Genomic DNA, 26917 nt, shown 5'->3' with positions numbered 1-26917 from the left:
TTTGATTTATATGGGATGTCCAACTGTGTGGTAGACCTTGACTAGGCTTGTATGTTTTCTGAGAACCCAAATTTTTTTTTGTTTTGTTTTGTTTTGTTTTTCTCTGATGTTGCTTATGTGTGTGTATGTGTATGTATGTATATATGTGCATAACTATAAATAAAGAATGTTCAAAAAAAAAAAACAGTTTGGCGCACCCGGCGTGCCGCATGACAGACGATGCAGTTGTATCGGTCACGTGACTTTCTTAAAGCGATACGCGCACCGACACAGGGCTTCGCTCTATGAGCTTGACACATGCGCAGAGGCATCGGTGTTGCCCGACCCATCACTAGTGGAGATGCGCATGGAGATTTTGTTTGGTATAAATGACAAAAAAGACGTGAGTGGGAGTGTGTGTGTGAGCCTGTAAATGCAGAGCAGCGCACACACAGAGATTAAAAAGAAATGGTCAGATCTCAAGGTGGAGGTGAAGTGGAGGGTTTCTGCCCACCACCGAAGCGTGACTGCAACAGGTCATACAATTATCTGTTCACAATACACATCGCTCGTGCATGAAGATGGCAGGATATTAAACACTTTGGGCCTGATTTACTAAGATCCCAGATAGAGAGCGCTAAATTGCGTGCAGAAGCCTAAAGACTGCACCTGCTGCTGGTTTGCAATTTGTGGTTGACCTACTTAGATTGCGGCCGCATTTGACTATAGGCGCAGAAGTGGTTAAGACCGCCCTATTTAAATCAGGAGTTTGCCCTAGTCAGTCCTGGCGGCATGGACGGGCATTGGGGGGCCGTACCCGCCCACAGAGTCAGCCTTTCCTCGCTGGGCTTTTTATATACAGTCTATGGCTGGAAGCTGTTTATTTTATTTGGGTTTTGTTTTTTACATCGGAGTGGCCAGCTCTCTATTATTTCTATCTTGGTTTGTTGATCATACAATTCAACCAATCCAACCAACCAACGAAGGCAACATGCTGGCCAATTACAGGTGATGGGGGCGGGTCACCGCTGAGATGGTACGCTGTTAGCACTTGACGTTTATGGTTACAGTTGCTCATAGAGCAGAGTTAGCTGTGTGTTCAAAATGGATATCCGTCATTTAAAAATAAATTAATAAATAAAATACTCGGACAAGAAGTGACCACGCGAGCGGGAGTGAGCAGGAAGCAGCGCCATTCACTTCTACGGGAAACAGAAGCACTGAAGTCAACAGTAACATTGGCTTAAACATTCTTGCTAGGAGAGGTAGCTACAGCAGCTAGGGAGCACAGCAGAGTGCTCACTGAGAGCTGTCAGTGAGCACTCTGCTGTTTCTCTCAAAATTACACATAGGTCTATAAATAATACATTTAATAAAATAAATCTAATAAATAAATAAAGCGGATCATCACAACGGCAACCGCGGCTGCTTTTTAGTCCCCTGGTTTCATCTGTGTTCATTCAGTCAGGCCGAGTTTCCATTACGCATGCCAACAGCCTTTGATCTGACATCAGATGCGACGGGACACTCAATATAAATATATGTGTGGATTCAGAAAGTTACATTAAATAGTGATTGTTGTGATTATTTATCGCATTTAAATGTGCCTGTAACCTGCCTGTGAGGTTTTGGTGACGTTTGCGCACTGTGCACCGCTCAGCCAAACTGCCACTGCGCCGCCTGCGCTTCACCTTGCACCGACAGTAGACCAGGTTGGAGCTGGACTAGTTAAGGAAAAACAGGGAATGTATGACCCTTGTTTACATAGGTACGACCCCTTCTTGAACCACAAACTGCAGACCAAGGTAAGCCCATACCAGTGCAAACCCGCATTTCTCCTATGGATAGCTATTATTTAATTTATTCAGATATACCAAATAAGAAATGAATGTGCGTCATCTTTGAACGCATAGTTGAACATGCTCTGGAAAAGCATAATTTCCTGATTTACAAAAAGTATTTTTGTTTATGGATTTCTCAGAGGATTATGCTTCAACGTAACCACAGCCATTTGTGCGCACGGCTGTGCCAGTTAAGGCCCGCCTTTCAAACGTGCTAATTATAGACACACAAGCATCGCAATCACATTCAGGTTTGATAAATCACTTTGAGCGTGATAAAATAACATATTTACATACATATAATTTGTGGAATTAACGTGTTAATTTTTTTAACGCATTAACGCACTTTCTCACTTTCATCGCGCTACGGGTAGACGTGCAGTTTATGAACAGGCAAGGCGGCGGGCAACTGCTTAGGGCCCCGAGCCGATAGGGGGGCTCCCGACACTCGGAGCCTAAATGCATCAGTGAGCAGCTGCATCCCCGTCTCCCTTAAACAACAAGGGTTGATTTGCAATGACATCGTTAATCTGTGTGAAGCTGAAGGAAAATGAAGAGGAGTTATCAATCAGGAAGTTAGAAGAGGAGGAAGAAAAAAGAAAGAAAGACACAGTTGTAAGTGGCGCTGCTGGCGCAGATAATGATATAATCATAACATTAACAGTCACTGTAACTAACAGGGACACAGACAGCAGCTAATATTAGCGTCAGAATGCTAGCTGACGCTAACGCTAACTAGTAGAAGCAGTGCTTCAAAGTGCTGATGAGGAATTTCCTGCTGTGAGTTTAGTAAGAAAACTATTTAACTTCTATACTTTATATTTTGTTTATAATGTGAGTTATCTACAGTGCAATGTATAGTTTTTTTTAAAGAAGTTATTTACAGCATTTTATTTTTTTATGGTCTTATGTGTGTTTTTTTTTTACAATGTAATATTTATTTTTTACTAAATTTGTATAGGTTTTTACAAGTTATTTACAGTATTTTATTGTTCTTTACATTTATATTTTCACTTACTTTATTTATCTCTCCGTTCCTACAACAATATAAAGAACAAATTTGAATTTTTTTTGGCATATTTACGAATGGTAATTAATCGTGATTAATCGTGATTAATCCACAGCTACCCTGTGATTAATCTGATTAAAAATTGTAATCTTTTGACAGTCCTAGCATTAAGGCAAGACTGCTAAATGGGTTGCGAGTGCTATTTTGCCCGTCAGAGACGCAATCCTCGTGGTGCCCTGTTAGTAGATCAGCATTAACGCAAATTTGCATGTACAATCCAGTTTGCGCACATTTTTGCATGCGCAAAGCTTTAGTAAATCAGGCCCTTTGACTCATGTTTTAAAAAAAATAAAATCCTCACAATTATTGAATGAATGAAGAAATGCGCCGCGGCTGACATTTCCAACTTTACGCCCGCTTTTACGGACATGAATACTGAACACAGAGACAATCAGGGGCTTGTCTGGTGCGTTCTGCTCTGTTAAAATTTACGCAGTTCAGCAGTGGCAACAGCAAAAATAGAACTGCTACCTATCGAAAGCGCTGCGGCTCAGGGTTGACTGACACACTCCTGACCGAAATCGGCTTATGAGCCAATTATCATCGTTTGCAAGTAAATCCTCGCGGTCCCTAAATACTTGCTCAGATTGCACCATTTGCCAGGTGTTAATTGTTCCTTAGTGTGTCTCTGATGTGCACATCACTCTGATGACTACTTGTTTTCAGATTATTAAGAGTTTCCCAGCATCACCTCTAAGTGTCGCCAATGGAACAATAGCTGGAAAAACGTGCGTACACCAGCCATGAAGTTGGCGTGGGCACCGCACATTTCCACGGTCATTTCACCTTTCATACATCTGAACGTGAGCGTGAAAAAGGATGTACGCCAGGTTTTTGTGCGTACGCAACCTTTGTACATGAGGTCCCTGTTCTCTATAACCACCAACAAAAGAGCTGACACTCGTGAGACCATTATCACTCCTCAGGAAAATGTCTATTGACATTTCAAATCAAGTGAGAATCAAACATTAAACCTAGTTCATTTTTACAGCTGATAAAGTTGCCCCCTGGTGGCTATTCACTATTATTTTTACTTCCACATTAGTGTCCTCAGGAGAACCATACCAATACATCCACTTTTATAATCGTGCTGTGAAATTAAAGCAGAGCAGCCGCCATGAAACAGCTTCACAGTAATATATCAACATTAAAGGGGCATTAGGTTGATTTTTACTGTCCATCTCTCATTAGTATAGACTCAGTCAGATCGTTCATCAATACTAAAGACTATGTGATTTCCTTTGTCTGAAATCCACGTTTTGGCTCTAACTCTTGTGAGCATTGATCTCAGCTGAAGCTCACAGCTGCATTTCTTGCAGGTGACAGATGCTGTAAGTTATATTTAACGACTCCGGGTCGCCGTATAACGTTAGGATTTATCCGCTCACCTCCACCCGACACTCGGACCAGGCGCTGTACAGCCAGCGGTAGCAGGGTCGAACCGGACACGGCTTCCACTGCTCCATCTGAGCAGGACAGGGCCGACCGTCGCCCTGAGAGGCCTGAACCACCGACCGCTGCCGCCACATCTTACCTGGAGAAAACACAAGAGAGATGACAACTTCACCCAAGAAGTGACAGTTTACAACATGAAATGAATCAGCGGCAAAGTCTTCTGGTTTTTCTACGTAAACATAAACAGAACGATTGACAGAGTTAATATCAGCGTATTCTGCATTTTACCACAATGACAATGACTTCACAGCTAATAATGTAGCTAATGTCATTGCTAAGTCCAGTGTTGTAATGTAACAAAGCACAAATACTTCTGACAACTTCTACTTTTACGCCACTACTTTTCCTAAATAAAATGTGTACTTCTACTCGATATATTTCCCTTAACCATCTTCGTTGCTCGTTACTACAAAATAAAAGTTGAGTCGGTGACATAATTCCTGTTTGTTGTCGCTAGTTGTTTTTAGCAGCACCAGCCATTAGCTGCACATTTTGGCTCCAAGTGGACTTAAACACACCAGAGGCTTGTTGTTTACCGTGTCCAACACCGAGGCTACTTTTACAGTACCACTCAACAAAGGAAAACAACAACAACACCAGAGTGGACTTTTTTACCAGTGCGACACAATAATACATGTCAAGTGATTTTCTTTTCCCTCCTTGCTCTGTTGGAGGTTTTCATTTCTGCCACACATAATATGATTACGTGGGGCGTAAAGTGCTTGTGTTTCCCTTCACAATGAACTAAATACCAGCACATGACACATGCAGTGACCACGCTGGTGAACAGCACAGCGGTCCTCCACTCTCCTCTGTAAACAACTCATTTTCAACGCATGTTTGTTTGGAGTGTTTGTTTAAATTCACTTTCCCTTTGTCCTCGCAGAGTGGCAGTTTTCAAAGAACAGCCTGAAATAATAATACGACACGTACGTACTCTCCAGCCTCCATCTTAATTGCTTCTTGGTCCACTCGACTAAAATTGTTTTTTTCATGCACATCGATCATCAGATTCTCTGTGAATACTGTAAGATCCAACATGGAGCAGCAGTTAACACCTCTGAGAGGCTGGTAACATGGATACTTGGATTATGACAAAGACAATTTACATATATACACACACACACACACGCACGCACACACACACACACACCAGTGTTTCTTCTTCATTCAGTGCCTTCGCTGCTGAATTATCTTGAGCACCATTGTGAATTTTGATGTCCCACTAATGATTTTCAATCAAAACTTGAGCAACAAAAGCTGCAAAGGACAAACATTTTATCATCTGCAATAAATGTCAGGCCATTTGAATATACATCACCCTAATATGCAAAATACTTAAGGTTAATGACAAATATTTTGTTGCGCGGTGTGTGTCCTTGCATTACCCAACACATCTACGTTACACACACACACAGAGTCCATACCAGTCTAACCTAACGTGCCTCTGAGTAACAGCAGTAACATCAGCAACAGCAGTACAAGCAGCAGCAGAAACAGAAGTAACAGTAACCCTGGATTTCCACTGGACGCGCTACAACCGTTGCAAATAGCTTGCATTCTAATCAATGAGAGCATTACCACTGGCCGCGCTGCAGCACGTCTCAGCAGCTTCCCAGCGCTATCGATAGGCAGCAGTTCTATTTTTGCCGTTGCCGCTGCTGAACCGCGTACATTTAAACAGAGCAGATCGCACCAGACAGCAAGTCCGACACAGAATCAAAGTAAAACACTTCTGCCCCCCTTTCAAAATAAAACACATTAGGTCAGGTCATAGCCTATCACAACTTCACATCAACATTACGTCATGACCAGTGCTACCAGCAGGTCAGAGAGACAACAGGTCGGAGAATGAAAGAAGCTGTGTTGTTGTTTCCTTTATACTCTCTATACTCGCGCCCATTCGAGATTATCGCTCGATCTTCCATGAATACCGCTGGCTCCCAAGGCACCGCGCCGCTGCACCGCGTAAGGGATTACCGCTGGGCAGAGGACGAAGAAGAACCGCGCCACTGACGTGCCGTGGCTGTAACACGTCCAGTGGAAATCTGGGGTAACAGCAGCAGTAACAGCAGCAACAGCTGTACTAACAGCAGCAGTAACAGAAGTAACAGGAACAGCAGCAGTAACAGAAGTAACACTAACAGCAGCAGTCACAGCAGTACACAGAAGTAACAGTAACAGCAGCAGTAACAGAAGTAACACTGACAGCAGCAGTAACAGCAGCAGCAGCAGCGAAAGAAGTACCGGTAACCGAAGTGACAGCAGCAACAGTAACAGAAGTAACAGCAGCAGCAGTAACGGTAACCGAAGTAACAGCAGCAGCAGTAACAGAAGTAACAGTAGCAACACCAGCAGTAACAGTAACAACAGTAACAGCAGCAGCAGTAACAAAGGTTATAGCAGTAGTATCAGTAATAGTAGCATTAACAATAAGCAGCAGTAACAGGAACAGCAGCAGTAAAAGTAACAGTAGCAGTAACAATAAGCAGCAGTAGCAGTAAGAAGCAGTATTAGCAACAGCAGTAACAATAATCAGCAGTAACAGTAACAGCAACAGCAGCAGCAACAGTAAGCAGCAGCAGCAGAAACATGATGACACATTTTCACCAGTCATTTAACAGGACTGTAATAACTCTCCTCTAAATAAACATTTCTTCTCTCCAGAGGGAAACAAAAGTGTCTGATGTGCGACTTTCTTTTTTTAAAAGTTACACAAGTTCGATTTGCTGAGCAAGCAGACGCGCACACACATACACACACACAGAGAAAAGTGTTGATGCACAAACACCTCATATAAACACAAAAAGACAAAGGAAAAGGTGTGTGAAGATTAATTTTAGACTGATATATGCAGACTCTCTCAGCTTCTCCCTGTTTTACAGTCATTTATACATGAGTGGAATATGCTGCAACGCACCGACCATGACATGACTCTGTTTCTATGAACCACTATTAAATCTGTTTCACTGTCACAATCCACAGAGATTGTCCGATATGTTGCAAAACCTGACAGACTGAATATAATCTGTGTTTGTAATCAGGTGTAGAGAACATTAGAAAAACATTATTCCAGGCCTGCAGTATCATAGCACTGTTTGCTACTCACAGATGGAAACGATTAGCTAGCTTTTAGGCAACTATTTTCTTACTTACTAGCAGCTATATTCCAAGCAACTTGCAGCTAGCTTCTTAGAAATGATCAGCTAGCTCTTAGTAATTATTAGCTTACGTCTTTGAAATAATCTGTTAACTTCTTAGCAACTATTTTCTTGGTAAATTAGTTAAATTCTTAGTAACAAACAGTTTACTTCTTATCAACTATCAGCTATCTTCTTAGAAATGATCTGCTAACTATTTTAACTGTCTTCCTAGTCACTAGCAGCTAGCTTCTTAACAACTTGCAGTTAGAACTGATGAGCTAGCTTTTAAGGGGGTCGTACCTATGTTCCCCGGGTCCTATGTTCCCCACTTTGTTCCCCTGGGTGTGGAGCTCCAGGGTAAAGGGTTAGGGGTAGGGTTAGGGTAAGGGTAAGGGTAAGGGTAAGGGTTGGGGTTGGGGTTCGGGTAAGGGTTAGGGTCCTATGTTCCCCGGGTCCTTTTGGGTGAACAGCGGGGAACATAGGACCCTTTTTTAGAGAAAGGGTCCTATGTTCCCCGGTCACATACAAAGCGGGGAACATAGGACCCGGTAAACATAGATACGGTCCCGCTTTTAAGCTAGCTTCTTACTTTATAACAGCTACACTGTTACAGCATTTCAGCAAATGGCAACTAGCCAACTAGGGGCCAGATCGTTAGCAAATAGCAGCTAGCTCCTTAGTAACTAACAGCTAATTTCTTATCAACTATCAACTAGCCTCTTAGAAATGATCTGCTAACTTTATAACAACTAGCGTCTTGGTTGCAGCTAGCTTCTCAGGGAGACTACATGTTTGACAAATAATTCTCATGTTTGTTTTGTTTTTTACTTTTAAATTTGAAATGATTTGGCTGAAGAATTTAAGATATTATGAGAAAATGTCTCTTGTGTTGTTTTATTTGGATATTATTTTATTATTTTCGCTAACACACACAGCAGTGTGTCTTATTTTTTCTTATTGTCTTTGAGTCTAATTTGTGCCATTAGTGAAAGCATATCGATTTTCTTCAGAGGCTTCAGAGGCAAAGTTCATAAATTGTGATGATGGACGATCATTTTTTGTTGTTGTTTTCAAATTTCCAGGTTGTCAAACAGACGTCTCTTTATAATTACGATGTCAAAAATGTTTGTTCAGACATCACAGGCCTGGAGGTTTTTGTGTCGATCTGTGACAAAGTAAGCGCAATAACAGGTAGAAGCCAGTGAAATGATTAATGTGTCACAAAATGAAAAAAAAAAAAAAAACATTAAATAGGATTATCTGATCATTTATGAAATATCTATTTGAAGGAAAGCAGAGATAGATATGGTTTATTTCTCATTTGTAAACAGCAGGATACAAATCAATCATTTTGAATTATTTCCCTGAACTGTATCATAGATCAGAGGCTTGGCCACAAATAAAAGGTTTGAAATAAATCATAAAGCCATCTTTATCTGCAACATCACTGATACATTTCTTTTTCCATTTAAATTTTTTGTAGATGTTAAGGTTTTTTTTTTGGTTTTTTTGTGCACTAAAATGTGACATCAACAGACTGAAGGTCTCTGATTGGTCAGAGAATGACGTGAAGAGTCATGAGCGCGACATCAAAGCCAACAATGTCTGTAGATGGAAGTGAAAAAGATTAAAAAATCTACTTAAAATTCCAAAATAAACTTATAATTCACAAATCTAGTTTAAGTTCAAAAATCTACCTAAAATTCCAAAATCTATTTATAATTCCAAAATATACTTATAGTTCCAAAATCTAGTTTAAGTTCCAAAATCTACTTAAAATTCCAAAATATACTTATAATTCCAAAGTCTAGTTAAAGTTCAAAATCTTAAAATTCCAAAATCTGCTTAAATTTCCAAAATCTACTTATAAATTCCAAAATGTACTTAAAGTTCCAAAATCTACTTATGAGTTCCAACATCTACTTATAATTCCAAAATCTACTTTTATTTCCAAAATCCACTTTAAGCTCCAAAATCTACTTATAACTTCCAAAATCTACATAAAGTTCCAAAATCTACTTAAAGTGACTAGTGTTTGTGTGGCGCAGAAACCACGTCACAGCAGTTTCACACAGCTGAGTAGTTCTAATCTGTATCATGTAAAAACTCCATTATGATTAAATGCATTTTAACAGTGAGTAGAAAGAGATTCTGTGTTAATGTCGTGGATTTACGCGTTCACTTTTCTTACGTGTAAATCTTCGACTCTTACCCTCCAGTCCACAGGTCTGTGAACACTCGGACCACGGCGACCACTCTGACAGATGACAGTTGACGGGACACTCAACAACGCAGGAGATGTTCATCTGCCACTTCTTCTCCAGCTTCAGCTGCAGCAACATTCAGAGGAAGAAAGAGAGCGACATGACTCCATGTGTTTCTGTGAATGAGGCAGACGATAATGATGATGATGATGATGAAGAGGGCCATAGGTTAAATAGCTGTGGGGACGCCTCAGCCACAGACCGACGGCTGCAATTACAGGAAGTCGAGGCGCGTTATGAATGAATAAGAGTGTGAGCCTGGAGCGACAGGGAACAATCTCTGCATGGGAGCGCTTGTGAATATTTCATGCTGCAGTGGGACTAATAGCACACACTGGATACAATAAAAACTCCTAATGACTGATGTGATATTGTCATTAAGAAGAATTAGAGCTGCGACCAGTCGAGTTAGACTGAACATGCATGTCTGTGGCCGCACTTGACTTTGAATTCATCAAAATATCACGTGGGTTTGATTATTAAAGGCATGATTTGGGTTTTTGGGGGAAATAACTTTCTAACATTTTCCTTTAATAATAAAATAAATTATTTAAAAACTGCATTTTGTATTTATTTGTACTATCTTTGTGTAATATTATCCAAATCCTTTGTGAGAAATATGCACAAAGGGAAGTATGTTTTTTTTCTGCCTGGAAACGGAAGTTTATGTCACTTTGTAAAACCACTCAGTCTCCCACACCAAAGCCCATAATCACAGCACACATGAGTTCACAGGAGTTGTTGATCCACTGCCTCCATCACTAAGTTTCAAGTTTCAAGTCTTATTTTGTGAATTTGGGGTGTGAAATCATTCAGATTTACCTTAGTGACACAAACTCGCCACACGTGGCAGCAGTAGACCAGCAGCTCCTGTGTGCCTGTGAGCTAAAATCACTGATTTTCTTTCTGTGGTTTGGTGTGAAATCTAATGTTCCATGTGTCCCTGTTGTTGGCAACCACGTTTTCAGCGTGCATGCCCTGCTTCTCTGGGTTTGTGTGAAGCCGTGTAGCTCAATAATAAAACCCCTGAACTTGAATGTTTCATATTTCCTTGAATTATGGAACCTTTGACCATCGAGCAGCAAAATCCATAAGCTCACTGTTGAGCCTGCCTCGACATTTGTGTCAGCCTTGAAGAACACTGAGAGTGCAGACAAGTGAAAAACAAAACTGCGAGTGAAAGAGAAAATCACATCCTCTCTCACCTCCTCGCAGAACTTCATATCCACTGATTTTCCGTCGCTGCGGACGCAGTCGAGCATCCTCGTCTTGATTCCACTCCCGCACACGGCGCTGGGACTGAGCTGGCACGTGCTCCAGTCTGAGGACACACAACAACAACAACAACAAAAACAACAACACAGTTACACATTTACACTTTTAAAGTGACAAACACTGTGAACTCTGAGGTCTGTTAGTGATAAACAGTCTGTGTATAAAGTACCTGAAAGTCATACTTTTACAGTAAAAGTACATGAGCGGAAAATGAGTGCGTGAATGAGTGAGTGTGAGTGAGTGAGTGAGTAAGTGAATTAGTATCGGTGAGTGAATGAGTGTGATTGAGTGAGTGTGTGAATGATTTAGTGTGGGTGAGTGTATGAGTGTGAATGAGTGACTGATTGAGTCAGTGTGTGAATGAGTGAGTGAATTAGTGTGGGTGAGTGAGTTGGTGTGAATGAAATGAGTGAGAATAAATGTGAGTATGAGTGTGAGTGAGTATCTGAGTGAATGTGTGTGAGTGTGAATGTGTGAATGAGTGAGTGAGTGACTGAATGAATGTGTGTGTGTGTGTGTGTGTGTGTGAATGAGTATGAGTGAGTGAGTGAGTGAGTGAGTGAGTGAGTGAGTGAGTGAGTGAGTGAGTGAATCAGTGTCGGTGAGTGAATGAGTGTGATTGAGTGAGTGTGTGAATGAGTGAATGATTTAGTCTGGGTGAGTGTATGAGTGTGAATGAGTGAGTGATTGAGTCAGTGTGTGAGTGAGTGAATGAGTGTGAGTGAATTGGTGTGAATGAATGTGAGTAAATGAGTGTGAGTGAGTATCTGAGTGAATGTGAGTGAGTGTGTGAATGAGTTAGTGAATGTGAGTGAGTGTGTGAATGAGTATGAGTGAATGAGTGTGTGTGAATGAGTGTGAGTGAGTGAGTGAGTGAGTGAGTGAGTGAGTGAGTGTGTGTGTGAATGAGTGTGTGTGTGAATGAGTAAGTGAATTAGTGTGGGTGAGTGAATTGGTGTGAATGAATGACTGTATATGAATGTGAGTAAATGAGTGTGAGTTAGTATCTGAGTGAATGTGAGTGAGTGTGTGAATGAGTGAGTGAGTGAATGAGTGTGTGTGTGTGAATTAGTATGAGTGAATGAGTGTGTGTGAATGAGTGAGTGAATGAGTGTGAGTGAGAATGAGTGAGTGTGTGTGTGTGTGAGTCAGTGAGTGAGTAAGTGAATTAGTGTCGGTGAGTGAATGAGTGTGATTGAGTGAGTGTGTGAATGAGTGAATGATTTAGTGTGGGTGAGTGTATGAGTGTGAATGAGTGAGTGATTGAGTCACTGTGTGAGTGAGTCAGTGTGTGAATGAGTGAGTGAATTAGTGTGGGTGAGTGAATTGGTGTGAATGAATGTGAGTGAGTATCTGAGTGAATGTGAGTGAGTGAGTGAGTGTGTGAATGAGTGAGTGAGTGTGAATGTGTGAGTGAGTGTGTGAATGAGTGAGTGAGGGTGTGAATGAGTAAGTGAATTAGTGTCGGTGAGTGAATGAGTGTGATTGAGTGAGTGTGTGAATGAGTGTGTGAGTCAGTGTGTGAATGAGTGAGTGAATTAGTGTGGGTGAGTGAATTGGTGTGAATGAATAAGTGTGAATGAATGTGAGTAAATGAGTGTGAGTGAGTATCTGAGTGAATGTGAGTGAGTGAGTGTGTGAGTGAGTGAGGGTGAATGTGAGTGAGTGTGTGTGTGAATGAGTATGAGTGAATGAGTGTGAGTGAGTGAGGGTGTGAATGAGTAAGTGAATTAGTGTCGGTGAGTGAATGAGTGTGATTGAGTGAGTGTGTGAATGAGTGAATGAGTGTGAGTGAGTCAGTGTGTGAATGAGTGAGTGAATTAGTGTGGGTGAGTGAATTGGTGTGAATGAATAAGTGTGAATGAATGTGAGTAAATGAGTGTGAGTGAGTATCTGAGTGAATGTGAGTGAGTGAGTGAGTGAGTGAGTGAGTGAGTGTGTGAATGAGTGAGTGAGGGTGAATGTGAGTGAGTGTGTGTGTGAATGAGTGTGAGTGAGAATGAGTGAGTGTGTGTGTTTGTGAGTGAGGGAGGGTGTGAATGAGTAAGTGAATTAGTGTCGGTGAGTTAATGAGTGTGATTGAGTGAGTGTGTGAATGAGTGAATGATTTAGTGTGGGTGAGTGTATGAGTGTGAATGAGTGAGTGATTGAGTCAGTGTGTGAGTGAGTGAGTGAGTGAGTGGTGAGTGAGTGAGTGAGTGAATGAGTGTGAGTGAGTAAGTGAATTAGTGTGGGTGAGTGAATTGGTGTGAATGAATGTGAGTAAATGATTATGCGTGAGTATCTGAGTGAATGTGAGTGAGTGTGTGAGTGAATGAGTGTGTGTGTGTGTGAATGAGTGTGTGTGAATGAGTGAGTGAATGAGTGTGTGTGTGAGTGAGTGAGTGAGTGAATAAGTGTGGGTGAGTGAGTGAGTGAGTGAGTTGTCTTTCAGCAGTTGAAAGTTGTGGGTTTAATTCCTTTGCTCTGCTCGTCTACATGTGTCCTTGAGCAAAGACACTTAAGTCCATGTTGCAGCGTGTGAATGTGTGAGTGAAAGATGTGTGAATGCGAATGAGTGAAAACTATAGTGTAAAGCTCTATAAATACAGACCATAATACCAACTCTTCCTCTTCTGATTTTATTTGGTAGTAACGAGTAACAAAGACTTAGAGGAAATGTAGTGGAGTAACAAGTACAAGTAAAAGTACACTTACGTGAATGCTATACTTAAGTACAATAAGTAAGTATTTTTTACTTCGTTACATTACAACACACACACACACACACACACACACACACACACACACACACACACACACACACACACACACACACACACACACACACACCTGTTACATAATGAAGTAACGTTACATAACGAGGCTCAGACTAAAATCAGTAATGTGACTCTGAATGTGATTATTTTATTTTAAAAGCAGCCACTAGACGCTTGATAAATGTGACTGTGAGCTCGACTTCACTCTGAGGTTTATTTATTCTTTTTTATTTATTCTTTTTTTTAAAGCAGCAAGAACACATGAAAGTCTGATGTATAATGTCTGTGGAAAATATTAAAGCTGAAAAGTGGTTGTATCTGCTCTGTACATGTGTTTTGTTTGCTCTATTTCAAACGTGGCCCCCCCTCGTAACAGAAGAGATTTCTATTTCAAGATCCTTCCTTACATAAATTATTCTGGCAGGGACACACGGAAAAACAGACTTTTCCAACAGGAAACTGAAGTTTGTAAACCACTCACTCTCCCACACCAAACCCCATAGAGAAAATCTGTGACTTTAGCTCACAGGGACACAGCAGCTGCTGGTCTACTGCTGCCTCGTGTGGTCACTTTGTGTCACTGAGGTCAATCTGAACACAGAATTTCAAAAGCCGAATTGACAAAATAAGACATTAGAACTTAGTGATGGAGGCAGCAGAGGATGAACAACTCCTGTGAACTCCTGTGTGCTGTGATGTTAAAATCACTGATTTTCTCTATGAGCTTTGGTGTGGCAAAGTGACTCAAATGTTCATTTTCCAGGCAGAGAAAGTGTCTAAAAGTCAGTTTTTTCCTTGTATCCTCGCTGGTAACTAAGTTTGATACCATCAAAAACCTCAAAACATCCCATAAATAGATAAAATAAGAAAAAAACTATCATGAAGTGGTTACTGAGTCATCCCTACCTTAAAATCTGGATTATTTCATGGATGTATCTTTGTTGCAGTGTGTATTGATGGAGCAGAATTAATCACCAGCGACTTTGCTGACATAAACCAGAACTCCCGCTCCCTCGGCGCGCTCTATCTGAATAGATCTCTGACAAAGAGCGTGTCATGCATACAAATCCCGATGCCAGCATGACTCAGCAGAATGTTGTCATACTGTAAGTTTGACTTGAGCTCATTTTCCTGGTTCTGAATCACACTCCCTGAATCACTCTCTTCTCAGCTCCGCCGCCTGGAAATAATCTGCTTCTTTTGTCCGCTGGTGGAGTTAGCCTCTCGCTAGCAAGGTTAGCGTCAATAAAAGATGATTACTTTGTCAGCAAAGAGGTCATTGAGGGTTTTAAGCCGCTCACTTGAGTCCAATAAATCCAGCTGCCATCAATGTCGTCTTACGCCAGCGTCGTAAGCGAGAGCAGGCGCTCGGATTTATGTCCCTGCTTCTGTAAAATAACCAGGATTTAAACCGCCAAGGTCACCGGGGATGTTTTCCCTCACTAAATCTCACCAGAAAAGTTTGGGAGCACAAGACTTTCTAAACATTCTCTGTAAAAGTGACTATATTTATCCTTTTTAAAGCTGGGTCTCATGAAGTTTGTCACAGATGATGCTGTGAGCTGAGAATACGTCTCTGTGCTGAGGAGCTTTGTGGAAGTTTGGAGAGGCTGCAAGAAGAGGGAGTGACAGAGGGAAGGAAAGGAGAGGAAACACTGAAGTAAGGAAGGAAGGAAGGAGCTGCTCTGACATGTTGTGGGACGGTGATATGAAAATGCTGTGTACGTCCTATAACCTGACCGACCGTCAGAGAGAATATTAACCGTGTTTCCACCGCGTGGGGCAGTTCAGTTTGGTTCAGTTTGGTACGTATTTGTTTGTTTCCATTAGGAACGGAACCAAAATAACCAAAATTCTAACTAAAATAAAATCTTCTAACTGGGACCGGGACCAACTGAGAGAATCAGATTCCCCTCTTTGCAAGGCTAACACGAAGGAGGACACACGGCATCGTTTGTTGTCATTCGCTGTCATCTGTCGCCGTCGTTCATGGTTCCTCGTCGTTTGTCGTTGTTCGCCATTCTTCCTCTGTTGTCGTCCATCGTCTGTGGTTCTGGTTGTCGTCTGTTGTCGTTCAGGGTTCGCCGTCCATCGTTGTCATTTGTCTTCGCTCTCATTGGACGTCGTCATTTGTCATTTGTCATCGTTCATGGTTCATTGCCCATTGTCGTCATAACTCCTCCATCGTTGTTCATGGTTAGTCGTCTGTTGTCGTTCATGATTTGCCGTCCATCGTTGTCGTTTGTCGACGCTGTCGTTACACGTCGTCCTTTGCCGTCGTTCGACGTTCATCGATGTCATACATGGTTAGTTGTCTGTTGTCGTTCATGGTTCGTCTTCCATCGTTGTTGTTCGATGTCTTCATTTGTCATCGTTCATGGTTTGTCGTCCATTGCCGTCGTTTGGCAACGGCTGTTCATGGTTTGTTGTTCACCGCCGCTGTTCATGGTTAGTCGTCTGTCGTCATTCATGGTTGGTCGTCCATTGTCGTCGTTTGTTGTCGTACGTCATTCCTCCATCATTGTTCGTTGTTCATAGTTTGCCGTTTGTCTTCCATTGTCGACTTTGTTCGTCACCGTCGTACACGGTTAGTCGTCTGTCGGCGTTCATGGTTCGTCTTCCATCATTATCGATCGATGTCGTCATTTGTCATTGTTCATTGTTCATCGTCCATTGACGTTGTTCGGTATCTGACGTTCATTGTTCTTCGCCCGTCATAGTCGTCGTTTGTCATTGCATTTTGTTGTAAACTCATTGCCTTTCGCGCCTTTTGTCGCCATACTGGTACAACGTCACTCTACACAGCTCACCACCACCTGTTTGTTTTGTAAAGTGTCTTTCAGTGTTGAAAAGGTGCTTAGAAATAAAATGTATGATTATTAGTTATTGTTCTTGGTCGAAACATAAGCATGACCGAAGGATTTACCGTTCCGAACTGTACCAAACTGAACTGCACCACCATGAAAGCACAGCATTTGTGTCCCCTGAAAGAACTTAAAGTTAGCAAATTAGCAAAATCACAACGACGGAACTCATTGAGGTAAAGTTAAATCAACTAAAGAGGAATATTCATAACAGAATCAGTTCAGGTGACACGTTCACATTCCCTGGTGTCATCTTTTCCTTTACCTGTGATGTTGTAGAAGTAGTTGAAGCAGTTGAGGTTGAGGCTGCACGGCTCCTTGTCTGTGGTCTCTGGACACTGTCTCCCGACGCTGGGCGAGCGCAGGATGTACGCCGTCCGGATCCGGCTGTTGGTTCTGGTACACGGCTGAAAAACCAAGACACGGCATCAAAAAACCTCAAAATAACTGGTGTTTTATTTGTCCTTGAGTCGCAGACGCGCTGTCACACTCATGCTTTTATTTACTTGACATTAAAGCGTGTAACAGTGAGTTTTCCTGCAGCCACAATTCAATTAAGAATTCTCATGTGAAGACATTCTGGCTCTCGAGAGATTCCCAGTATGTGGAATTAGATTTTTGTGGGAAATAAATAGTTTTCTTGTTCCCGTAGGGGGTTTAATGTAAGGGTTTAAGATAGCAATTAACCAACAGTCAAGCTGTGAACAAATGATGGGGGATTGTAAAGCAGGGGTCAACATGAGGGTACACAGGATAACATTTGTGGGTCATAAACAAGTGTTTTGTCTTGTTGTAACTTTGATTGTGTTTGTAAGATGCTTTGATGTGACTGTATATATGCTGGAGCTATCTGAAGGGAAGGCAGAGAACATTTAGACCAGGGGTCACCAACGTGGTGCCCGCGGGCACCTGGTAGCCCTCAGGCAGCCAATACGGTGCCCGCGGGCTCACTTCACCTCACCTCACTTGCATGTATCCATATGATCGCTCAGTAAAATATCTTTGATATTGTTTATAAAAACTGGTAATCGTTAGGAGTAAGCACTGGAATTAATGTGTATGCAGTTTAATGCATAATATTAATCATTTAAATGGTAAACATACAAAAAAATATTTTATGGTAGCCCTCCATATTATTTTTTACCCTTAAGGTAGCTCTCTGTCTCAAAAGGGTTGGTGACCCCTGATTTAGACCATCTTGGTGACAGGGTCTCTCCTCCATGCATGCAGTAAAGACCTGGGGCCTCTTGTATAAAAGAGTGCGCAGCTTTCATACTGAAAGAGGGCATACTCACAAAATTTGAAGTACGTACGTAAAGAAATTCTCAGATCTATAAAAACCGTGCGTCCTGCGCACCTTCTCTTTATACATCAAACGTGAAACTGAGCGGAGTTGAATGAGTAACACACCACGCCCTTGTTCCACCCACACATTAATATACAAATGACTCTAAAAACGCACTCTCTGACGCCTCCTTCCTGAAGAACAAAGACAAATGCGGCAGCAAAGAAGGAGGAAATTTAAAAAAAGATGGAACGTGTGCGATCAACGCATCAATTTATGATATATAAATTTGAAAAAAATATATTATTATTTTTTTTAGTTTTTTTTATTTGGAATATAAACACGAAGGATCTAAATCCAGAGTCACCGTGGCTGCTCTCATATTATTATTTATCATATTAATAAATAAAAAAACTGGCTGTGCATTGATAGTTGATCCTGTGGGTGTTGTTTTTCTGATGTAACATGTTTGTTTAGACATGACTTATCCATGTGAGCTGAATTTACAGATCATTTCAACAATCTATAACTGTGTCAGTGTCACACGTCATCATCCAGTTACGCACAAACGCGTTACGCACAGAATAAGCAGATAGAGCTTATTGACTTTCTGTATAATGATTCATTACTGTCACTGATTGTGTTGTGGACACTGGGGAGGGAGGAAGAGGGAGGAAGAAGATGCCAGTGTGCCGATGTCTCAGGTGCGCCGGAGTCTCCAGCGGCACACTGCATCAGCTGTCTATTCTGATTCATTTTTGGAATCATTTTGTTATCGTATGGATTAAAATGGGATAAGAAAATGTTCTACTCAACGTTCAAGTCCCATTTTCTTACAAACAAATTCATATATATATTACAACAATATTTTGTAACTGTATTTTGGAGCGTTTAAAACATTGTAGACTGACGTGTCTTCATGCGTTCACGTCAGCAGGTGTGTCTATTTACATAAAGAAAAGATTAATTTGTGTTAAATCAATTTCAGTTATTTGCTCAAAGTAAGACTTAGAGAAAAGTGTGACTCACTCACTCACACACACACGCGCGCACACACGTTTGAAGTGTTTATGCGCAGGATCAGTTTTGTCTTCAGTGTCCTCTCTGGTCTTATCCACGCATGTTCAAAGATAGGTGTATCATTGTTGTTTGTCACAGAATAATTCATGTTTGTCACTGTAGACACATTAATAATATTATTTTCAAACACTGATATGTTTCAGAGCTTAATATTGCAGCGTCTCCACCTGACAAGAGTTCGCGGAGCGCACTGCAAATTCCTTCAAACAGCTCTGGGTGAATTGGTCACTCTAAATTGACTGTAGGTGTGAGAGTGTGAGTGAATGGTTGTTTGTCTCTATATGTGGCCCTGCGATGGACTGGTGAACTGTCCAGGGTGTACCCCGCCTATCGCCCAATGTCAGCTGAGGCACAGCACCCCCGCGACCCTCCGGTGGAGGATAAAGCGGTAGATAATGGATGCAAAAAACCTCATTGGTATTTATGAACCAAAGTCGTGGCAGAATTGCATCTTTTATCGCAGAGCGATAATATCGTGACATGTGACTAATTATTCGTCCCTGTTTATTGTTGTTTTTGTCAGAAGCGTGGCAGAGTCGTATCTTCGGCCGAGTTTATCATGTTTTGTGAGCGTGTCACCCGATGTAAATTTGGAAACCTGCCCGGCAGCAGCAGCAGTGTTGTCGACTCTTTATCATAAATAACTTTTCCCTCCCTGCTAAAGTGTAATATAGGTGATGTATGAGCCTGCCTCTGAGTTTATATCTCTCTCTCCTTTCTTTCTTTTTTTTTTTACTCCTCCTTGGTGGACGAGAAATAACCTGTTGATGACAACTCACACACATACACACACACACACACACACACACAGCCAGGTTGTGAATTCTTTCAGCCTCCGAGAAAATATTTATGACAAGAGGGAGATATCAAGATAAATCTGGGGAGTCTGACGTTCTCATCTTTTATCTGTTCCAGGCGTCTGTTGCTCTTTTCTCATCTTTTCTCATCTTTTTCCTCACCAGGCTGCAGCGACTCCACGTCGCCCAGTCGTTGAGGACACAGTCCTCGGGGCAGGGCAGCCGACTCTCCCTGGCGCCCAGCGGCATCTCCTCCGGGTCACACAGATAGTCCTCCACAGACTCTGACGGCCCGTCGATGGTGTTCAACATACACCTGCAAAGAAACACGGAATTATATTTGACTTTTTCTCAGTAAAACACAACAAAACGCAACTGTTCACTCTCCCACACCAAACCCCATAGAGAAAATCAGTGATTTTAACATCACAGCACACAGGAGTTGTTGATTCTCATTTTATTCACTGAGTATTTTGTTAAGTGGCTAAAATTAGTTTTCAACACACCACACCAAACCCCAAAAAGAAAATTGACGATTTAACATCACAGCACACAAGACCACACGAGGCAGCAGTAGACCAGCAGCTCCTGTGTCCCCCAGGAGCTAAAATCACTGATTTTCTCTATGGGGTTTGGTGTGGGAGAGTGAGTGCTTTACAAACATCGTGCAGTCTGCAATCTCACCATCAGGGATCCGTTTCACGAAGCAGGTTTAGTGAAAACTCTGAGTCTGTTAACCCTGAAATGAGGGAAACTCTGAGTTTTCCGTTTCACAAAGGGAGGTAAGTCAAACAAGAGAAAGAGGAGTAACTCTAGCCTGTTTCACAGAGAGAGGTAACTTAAGCTCTCGGTCAGTTACCATGGTAACATGCTCTTTGAAACTAACCTGGTCGGGAGCAGGTTTTTCTCCGCAAACCTTGAGTTTTTCTCTGTCTCCGCCCTATTTCAGACACACACGATATTGGATTTCCTCATTCTTTCAGTCAGCAGAGTTTTGGCGTAGTATAGTTCTGTGTCTGTTCTGCGTCTACATTAGAAGTTATATTAGGTGGAGACTATTTTCACTACCATGTCCTTTTGACAATGATCCCGTGGATGAAGGTGCAGCATTACTGTGCAGAAAATTAAATATTCCTTCCTTTTGAGTGGTACCGTTTCACGTCACAGTTCATAATTTACATACACAACCCAATCCCTCCTTACATTTCAACATTAACAACCAAAGTCACGCTCTCACATCACAACAGATATTGTGTGTTGCGCTGCTTTTTTTTTTTTTATTCTTTTTTTTTACTTACAAATTTACAAATGTTTATTTTATACAACGTCATAGATGCAGAGCACTTGAACGTGATATAAAGAATGAGAAGTCATTTATGTGTGAAAACATCATTATGTTGGGGATAAAACAACTGTACAGTCAAACAGCCACTTCATATTTACTTTATGTAAAACATGATCAAAATGAGGTTAATCCCATGAGATTATACCGAGGTCTTACCTGTTTGAACAATGTTTTTATGTTTCATCTTAAACTGCTGCCAACTGCGCTTCTCCCCCACGGGGTTACGGGCCAATTCCAATTCCTATCTTAACCCTCAAGCTCTTAATCTTAACTGGCCTCAAAACCAAGTGTTGAGGGTTATTTTGTCACTTAGAAATGGGACACCCCTTAAATGCAGATACGTCTTCAGACTGTAGGGGGCAGAATAACGCGAAAGCTGCGTCCAGTCTGTCAACTCCAAAAAAGAAGAAGAAGAACACATTTACGTCACGATTGTTTATTTATTATTTTATTTCAGTCAAGTTATTAGGTTGTCAGTTAGTTATAAGATGATACTCATACAAATACCACAACCACGGACATATTCAGCTGACAGTTACCACACACCACGGCTTATTGAAGGGTTAACGATATCGACCGATCGCGTGTGTGCAGCGGCCGGCTATTGACAATTATCGTAAAATAAAAAATAAATGTTACGCAACAATGACGTCAGTTATCCATAATATGGGCCTAAACTAAGATAATACAATGGTTTTCATCATTTTTATATTTTTATTAACAAAGAAAATACTTAATTTGTATCGCACTCACTTCGCTGCTTTCGATGCCATCTTTCTCATGTGAAAACACGCAATGCATTCTGGGTAGCCCTTGCTCCCAAGGGTGGTCCTGGAAAATCTCAATATTGAGGGCGATACAGCCCTTAAACTCGCCCCTCAACTTAATTTTTGGGTTTTGGACAGCACTTGCACTAGAGGGAGCGCGCATTTTTGAGATTGAGGGTTAAGATTGAGGGTTGAGGGTCAAGGAATTGGAATTCACCCTACACCTAAATGAAATAAATTAATAGTCTCCCACTCAAGCAGTTTCCCCCTGTAATATTATTGTGATTGTGGAAAGGACGACATTTAAACTTCCTCATCAGCAGCAGTGTTCTCTCCGACGTCGTCTCCCTCTCTTTTGCTGCTGTTACACTTCCTTCTAAAAATATGCTCAAACTCACGCATTAATATTTCCAACTCCAGTGGGTGAAGAACGTCACCCTCCGCTTCCCCGTTGTCATGGTGACTCGTCGAAACGGGGCTCCATTGATGTTGTCTTTTTATACTTGTGGTGCACGCGCTTAACTCGAGGTGAAACTACTCTGAGTTGAACAAACTAACTCAAATCAGCTGTTCTGAAACCGAAAACTCAGAGTTTCCTTTCTCAGAGTAGATCAACTCAGAGTTCAGGGTTAGACTCAGAGTTTGTTGAACCTGCTTTGTGAAACGGACCCCAGATGTCACTAATTCTCACTAGTTCTTACACAGTGAACCTTTGTTAGAGTAAACACAGAGATAGAAGTGGAAGAACAGAACTCTTTACCTGACTTTTCTGGTCTGGACGCCTTCACCACAGTTCTCCTTTAAATCCACATTACTGACTTTCCACACGCTCCACGGCTCGGCCACCCACACATACTGATTACAGTCACTCTGACACGGCACCACTTCGTACACCTGACACCAAAACAACAACAACACACACTCCTGTTAAACCAGTGGCTCCCAAACTCTGGGTCGGGACCCACAGATGGATCACAGGAGATGTTTTTGAGGGTCTCCATAACAAATGAGTAGAATTTCCCCCCCAATTTTAAATGGATTTATTAACCCATTCAAAATGACATAAGGTTTTACCAATATGGCTTTAAATTAGTCGTAAAAGTGGGTCCACCTAAAGAAAATTTTGGGGAAAAAAGCTGTTTAAAGGCAGTTAAAGGTACATTATGTAAGCGGTGTATTGTATTAGGAGATAAAATGACAAACACAACCTCTCTTATGTGATCTTTTTCCTTTTGTAAACACGGCATTTATTCAATAAAATGTACAAAAACTAGTACATATGCCAGGCCTGTATGTGGCACTGTGACGCTGCAATACACATACACCAAAAACCCTCGAGTTGTTTTCCTAGTTTATTTATTTATTCAAATATGATTAAAACAATAACAAAATAACATTAATTAGCATAAAATCTTGTAAAATAATTATAAATATGTGTGTTTATGAGGGCACAATCACGTGATTGTCAGAATGGTTTTAAATTGTCTCAGAAAGACATTATTTCATGTTGTTTCCTCAGAATTAGCCTTTTATATTTTATTTATTAGACCAAGGGTCAGCTCTACAGAGGCGGCCATTTTGGATCATCATATATTTACAGTGGCTAACTTCAACTTGATACAATGGTTGTTTATCTGCTCCTGGTCTCTTTCCTCTGTCTCTCCCTCACCTCTGTCTTGTCCCCCATTTCTTCCTTTCACCCCAACCTGATACTGCACATCTCACCAATAAATGTCGCTAAATACCAAACTGTACCTTTAAATAAACCATAATTATCCATTCAGAGTTTGACTGAAGGGAATAATGTTTCCTTTTGTTCTTTTAAACTCATCAGTCGCTCACAGAGAAACATAAAACAGCAAAAGAAGAAACAAAGCAAACGTTAAAAACAGATTCTGTTTCCCTGAATATTTTGTGTTTGTGATGAGACTTTTATTGTCTCTGCGGTCAGACGAGCAGATGAACTCACACATAAATCAGACTAACATCTGCTACAGTGGCCTGTTGGGGGGAGACTGTGATTGTGTGCATCAATCTGTGTGTGTGTGTGTGTGTGTGTGTGTGTGTGTGTGTGTGTGTGTGTGTGTGTGTGTGCGTGCGTGCGTGTGTGTTATATCAGACACTTAACATCTGCGACTGCATCAGGAAAAACAGCTGAGAACAGAGGTTTGTTCTTACCTGAGCCTGTGGTGGTGAGTCACATCCACACAGAGAGAGAGGGAGCAGTGATGTGGGTTAAAAGAAGACAGATGGATTAATAAACACATCCACGCTTCATATCCAGGCACAACCTATAATCAACACTTTGAGAAGATATAATCATAATTATCTGTTATTATTATTATTATGTTTACACTTGGCACACACACACACACAACTCTGTGTGAACTTGTATGGCTACTTTGACCACTATTGTCCCATTTGTCTCACAGTAAATAAGTCCTTACACATAGTACTTGAAATGCTAACAATGCTAACAATGGCTAGCCCAAAATATTTTTGCGTTTCCGACTCGGGCGGTGATTCCCATTCCCAAGTTATTTAACCTCACCATAATTAAAATTTTAGTTCTAAACTCCTCAGAAAATGAGGTTCTGCCTCATTAGGACCAGGTTTTGGTCTCCATGAGGACTACTAGTCCTGACAAGGTCATTGTTTATGTGAGAAAAGAAGGTCCTGAAGAGGTCACAAATACACACATATTCTTGTAACGTGTCCTTAATGAGACATAATGGATCAACTGGTTCCTAACCCTGACCCTAAACTCATTTCCAACCCTAAAACTCTAAAACGGTTTTAAGCCTTGAAAAGACCATTTTTAGTTACGAAGACCAAACAAAATGTCCTCACTTTTCAAAAATGTCTTTGTTTCCTATGGCTTAGACATCTTTTTTAGTAGTAGATCCGCACACACACTTAACCATAACCAGTTAATGACTAACTCTACCCTTAACCGAACCACAATTCATTCTTGGCGATACAATTGAACCAGTTCCTTAGAAATTAGGTTCTGCCTCTTTAGGACCTGGTTCTGGTTTCCATGAGGACTACTGGCCCTGACAAGGTCAGTGTTTATGACAGAAAAGAAGGTCCTAAAGAGGTCACAAATACAAGAACATATGAAAATTATTCAAATAAAGCATCCTTAGTGAGGACACTCAGAGGTGTAATGTATGACCTAGTTCCTAATACTAACCCTAGAACCAGGTTTTAACCCTGAAAAGACATGTCCAATATGTCTTTGTTTCATAACGACAACTTAAACCTTGTCCCTGAACTTAAACAGACCTTCAGAAATGAGGTTCTGCCTCATTAGGACCAAGTTTTGGACTACTGGTCCTGACCGGGTCAGTGTTTATGACAGAAAAAAGGTCCTAAACAGGTCACAAATGTAAGAACACATATATTATTGTAATACATCATTATTGAGGACAAGCATAATGTAATAAACCAATACCTGGTTCCTTTACCTAACCCTTAACTCTAGGCCTCATCGTTCATCCATCCATCTTCTTCCGCTTATCCGGGGCCGGGTCGCGGGGGCAGCAGTCTGAGAAGGGATGCCCAGACTTCCCTCTCGCAGGACACTTCCTCCAGCTCCTCCGGGGGGACCCCAAGGCGTTCCCAGGCCAGCCGAGTGACATAGTCACTCCAGCGTGTCCTGGGTCTTCCTCTGGGTCTCCTCCCGGTGGGACATGCCCGGAACACCTCCCGAGGGAGGCGTCCAGGGGGCATCCGATACAGATGCCCGAGCCACCTCAGCTGGCTCCTTTCAATGTGGAGGAGCAGCGGCTCTACTCCGAGCTCCTCCCGGGTGACAGAGCTCCTCACCCTATCTCTAAGGGAGCGCTCTGCCACCCTGCGGAGAAAACTAATTTCAGCCGCTTGTATCCGGGATCTTGTTCTTTCGGTCATAACCCAAAGTTCATGACCATAGGTGAGGGTTGGAACGTAGATTGACCGGTAAATCGAGAGCTTTGCCTTTCGGCTCAGCTCCTTCTTCCCCACAACAGACCGATACTGTTGTGGCTTCCCCGATCCGCCTGTCAATCTCATGCTCCATCCTTCCCTCACTCGTGAACAAGACCCCAAGATACTTAAACTCCTCCACCTGAGGCAGGATCTCTCCACTGACCCGGAGGGGACAAGCCACCTTTTTCCGGTCGAGAACCATGGCCTCGGACTTAGAGGTGCTGATTCTCATCCCAGCTGCTTCGCACTCGGCTGCAAACCGCCCCAGCGCACCCTGGAGTTCCTGGTTCGAAGGAGCCATCAAGACAACATCATCTGCAAAGAGCAGAGATGAAATCCAGTTGCTCCCGAACCGGACCCCCTCCGGCCCCTGGCTGCACCTAGAAATTATGTCCATAAATATAATGAACAGAACCGGTGGCCTGTCGGTACCCGTCAGCTGCCTCAGGAGTCCCTCGTACCAGCCAGGCTCGATAGGACTCCTTCTTCAGCTTGACAGCATCCCTTACTTCCGGCGTCCACCACCGGGTTCAGGGATTGCCGCTGCGACAGGCACCGGAGACCTTGCGGCCGCAACTTCGAACAGCCGCGTCCACAATGGAAGTGGAGAACATGGTCCACTCTGACTCAATATCTCCAGCTTCCCTCGGGGTCTGGTCAAAGCTCTCCCGGAGGTGGGAGTTGAAGACCTCCCTGACAGGTGACTCCGCCAGGCGTTCCCAGCAGACCCTCACAACGCGCTTGGGTCTGCCAAGTCTGTCCAACTTCCTCCCCTGCCAGCGGATCCAACTCACCACCAGGTGGTGATCAGTTGACAGCTCAGCCCCTCTCTTCACCCGAGTGTCCAAGACATACGGTCGGAGGTCAGATGACACGACCACAAAGTCGATCATTGACCTCTGGCCTAGGATGTCCTGGTGCCACGTGCACTGATGGACGCCCTTATGCTCGAACATGGTGTTTGTTATGGACAAACTGTGACTAGCACAGAAGTCCAGTGACAAAATACCACTCGGGTTCAG

General features: G+C 42.2%; 1 protein-coding gene across 1 annotated transcript in view; it reads right to left on the bottom strand.

Annotated features, from left to right (window-relative positions):
* The window catches only part of LOC310931956 (thrombospondin type-1 domain-containing protein 7A-like), a gene marked incomplete at both ends in the record, with an annotated part of 113464 nt that overhangs the window by 14547 nt on the left and 72000 nt on the right, over window positions 1-26917 (bottom strand). Inside the window, 6 exons of the mRNA XM_083895206.1 lie at window positions 4278-4423; window positions 9700-9817; window positions 10957-11072; window positions 16915-17056; window positions 19974-20127; window positions 22684-22817. Of these exons, the coding sequence (XP_083751332.1) occupies window positions 4278-4423; window positions 9700-9817; window positions 10957-11072; window positions 16915-17056; window positions 19974-20127; window positions 22684-22817 (810 nt within the window). The remainder of the gene's footprint in view (window positions 1-4277; window positions 4424-9699; window positions 9818-10956; window positions 11073-16914; window positions 17057-19973; window positions 20128-22683; window positions 22818-26917) is intronic.

This window comes from Microchirus variegatus (assembly GCF_963457635.1).
Source record: "Microchirus variegatus genome assembly, chromosome: 1".
NCBI lineage: Eukaryota > Metazoa > Chordata > Actinopteri > Pleuronectiformes > Soleidae > Microchirus > Microchirus variegatus.
Note: the sequence above shows the minus strand (reverse complement) of the source record. Positions and strands in the feature narration are given on the sequence as shown.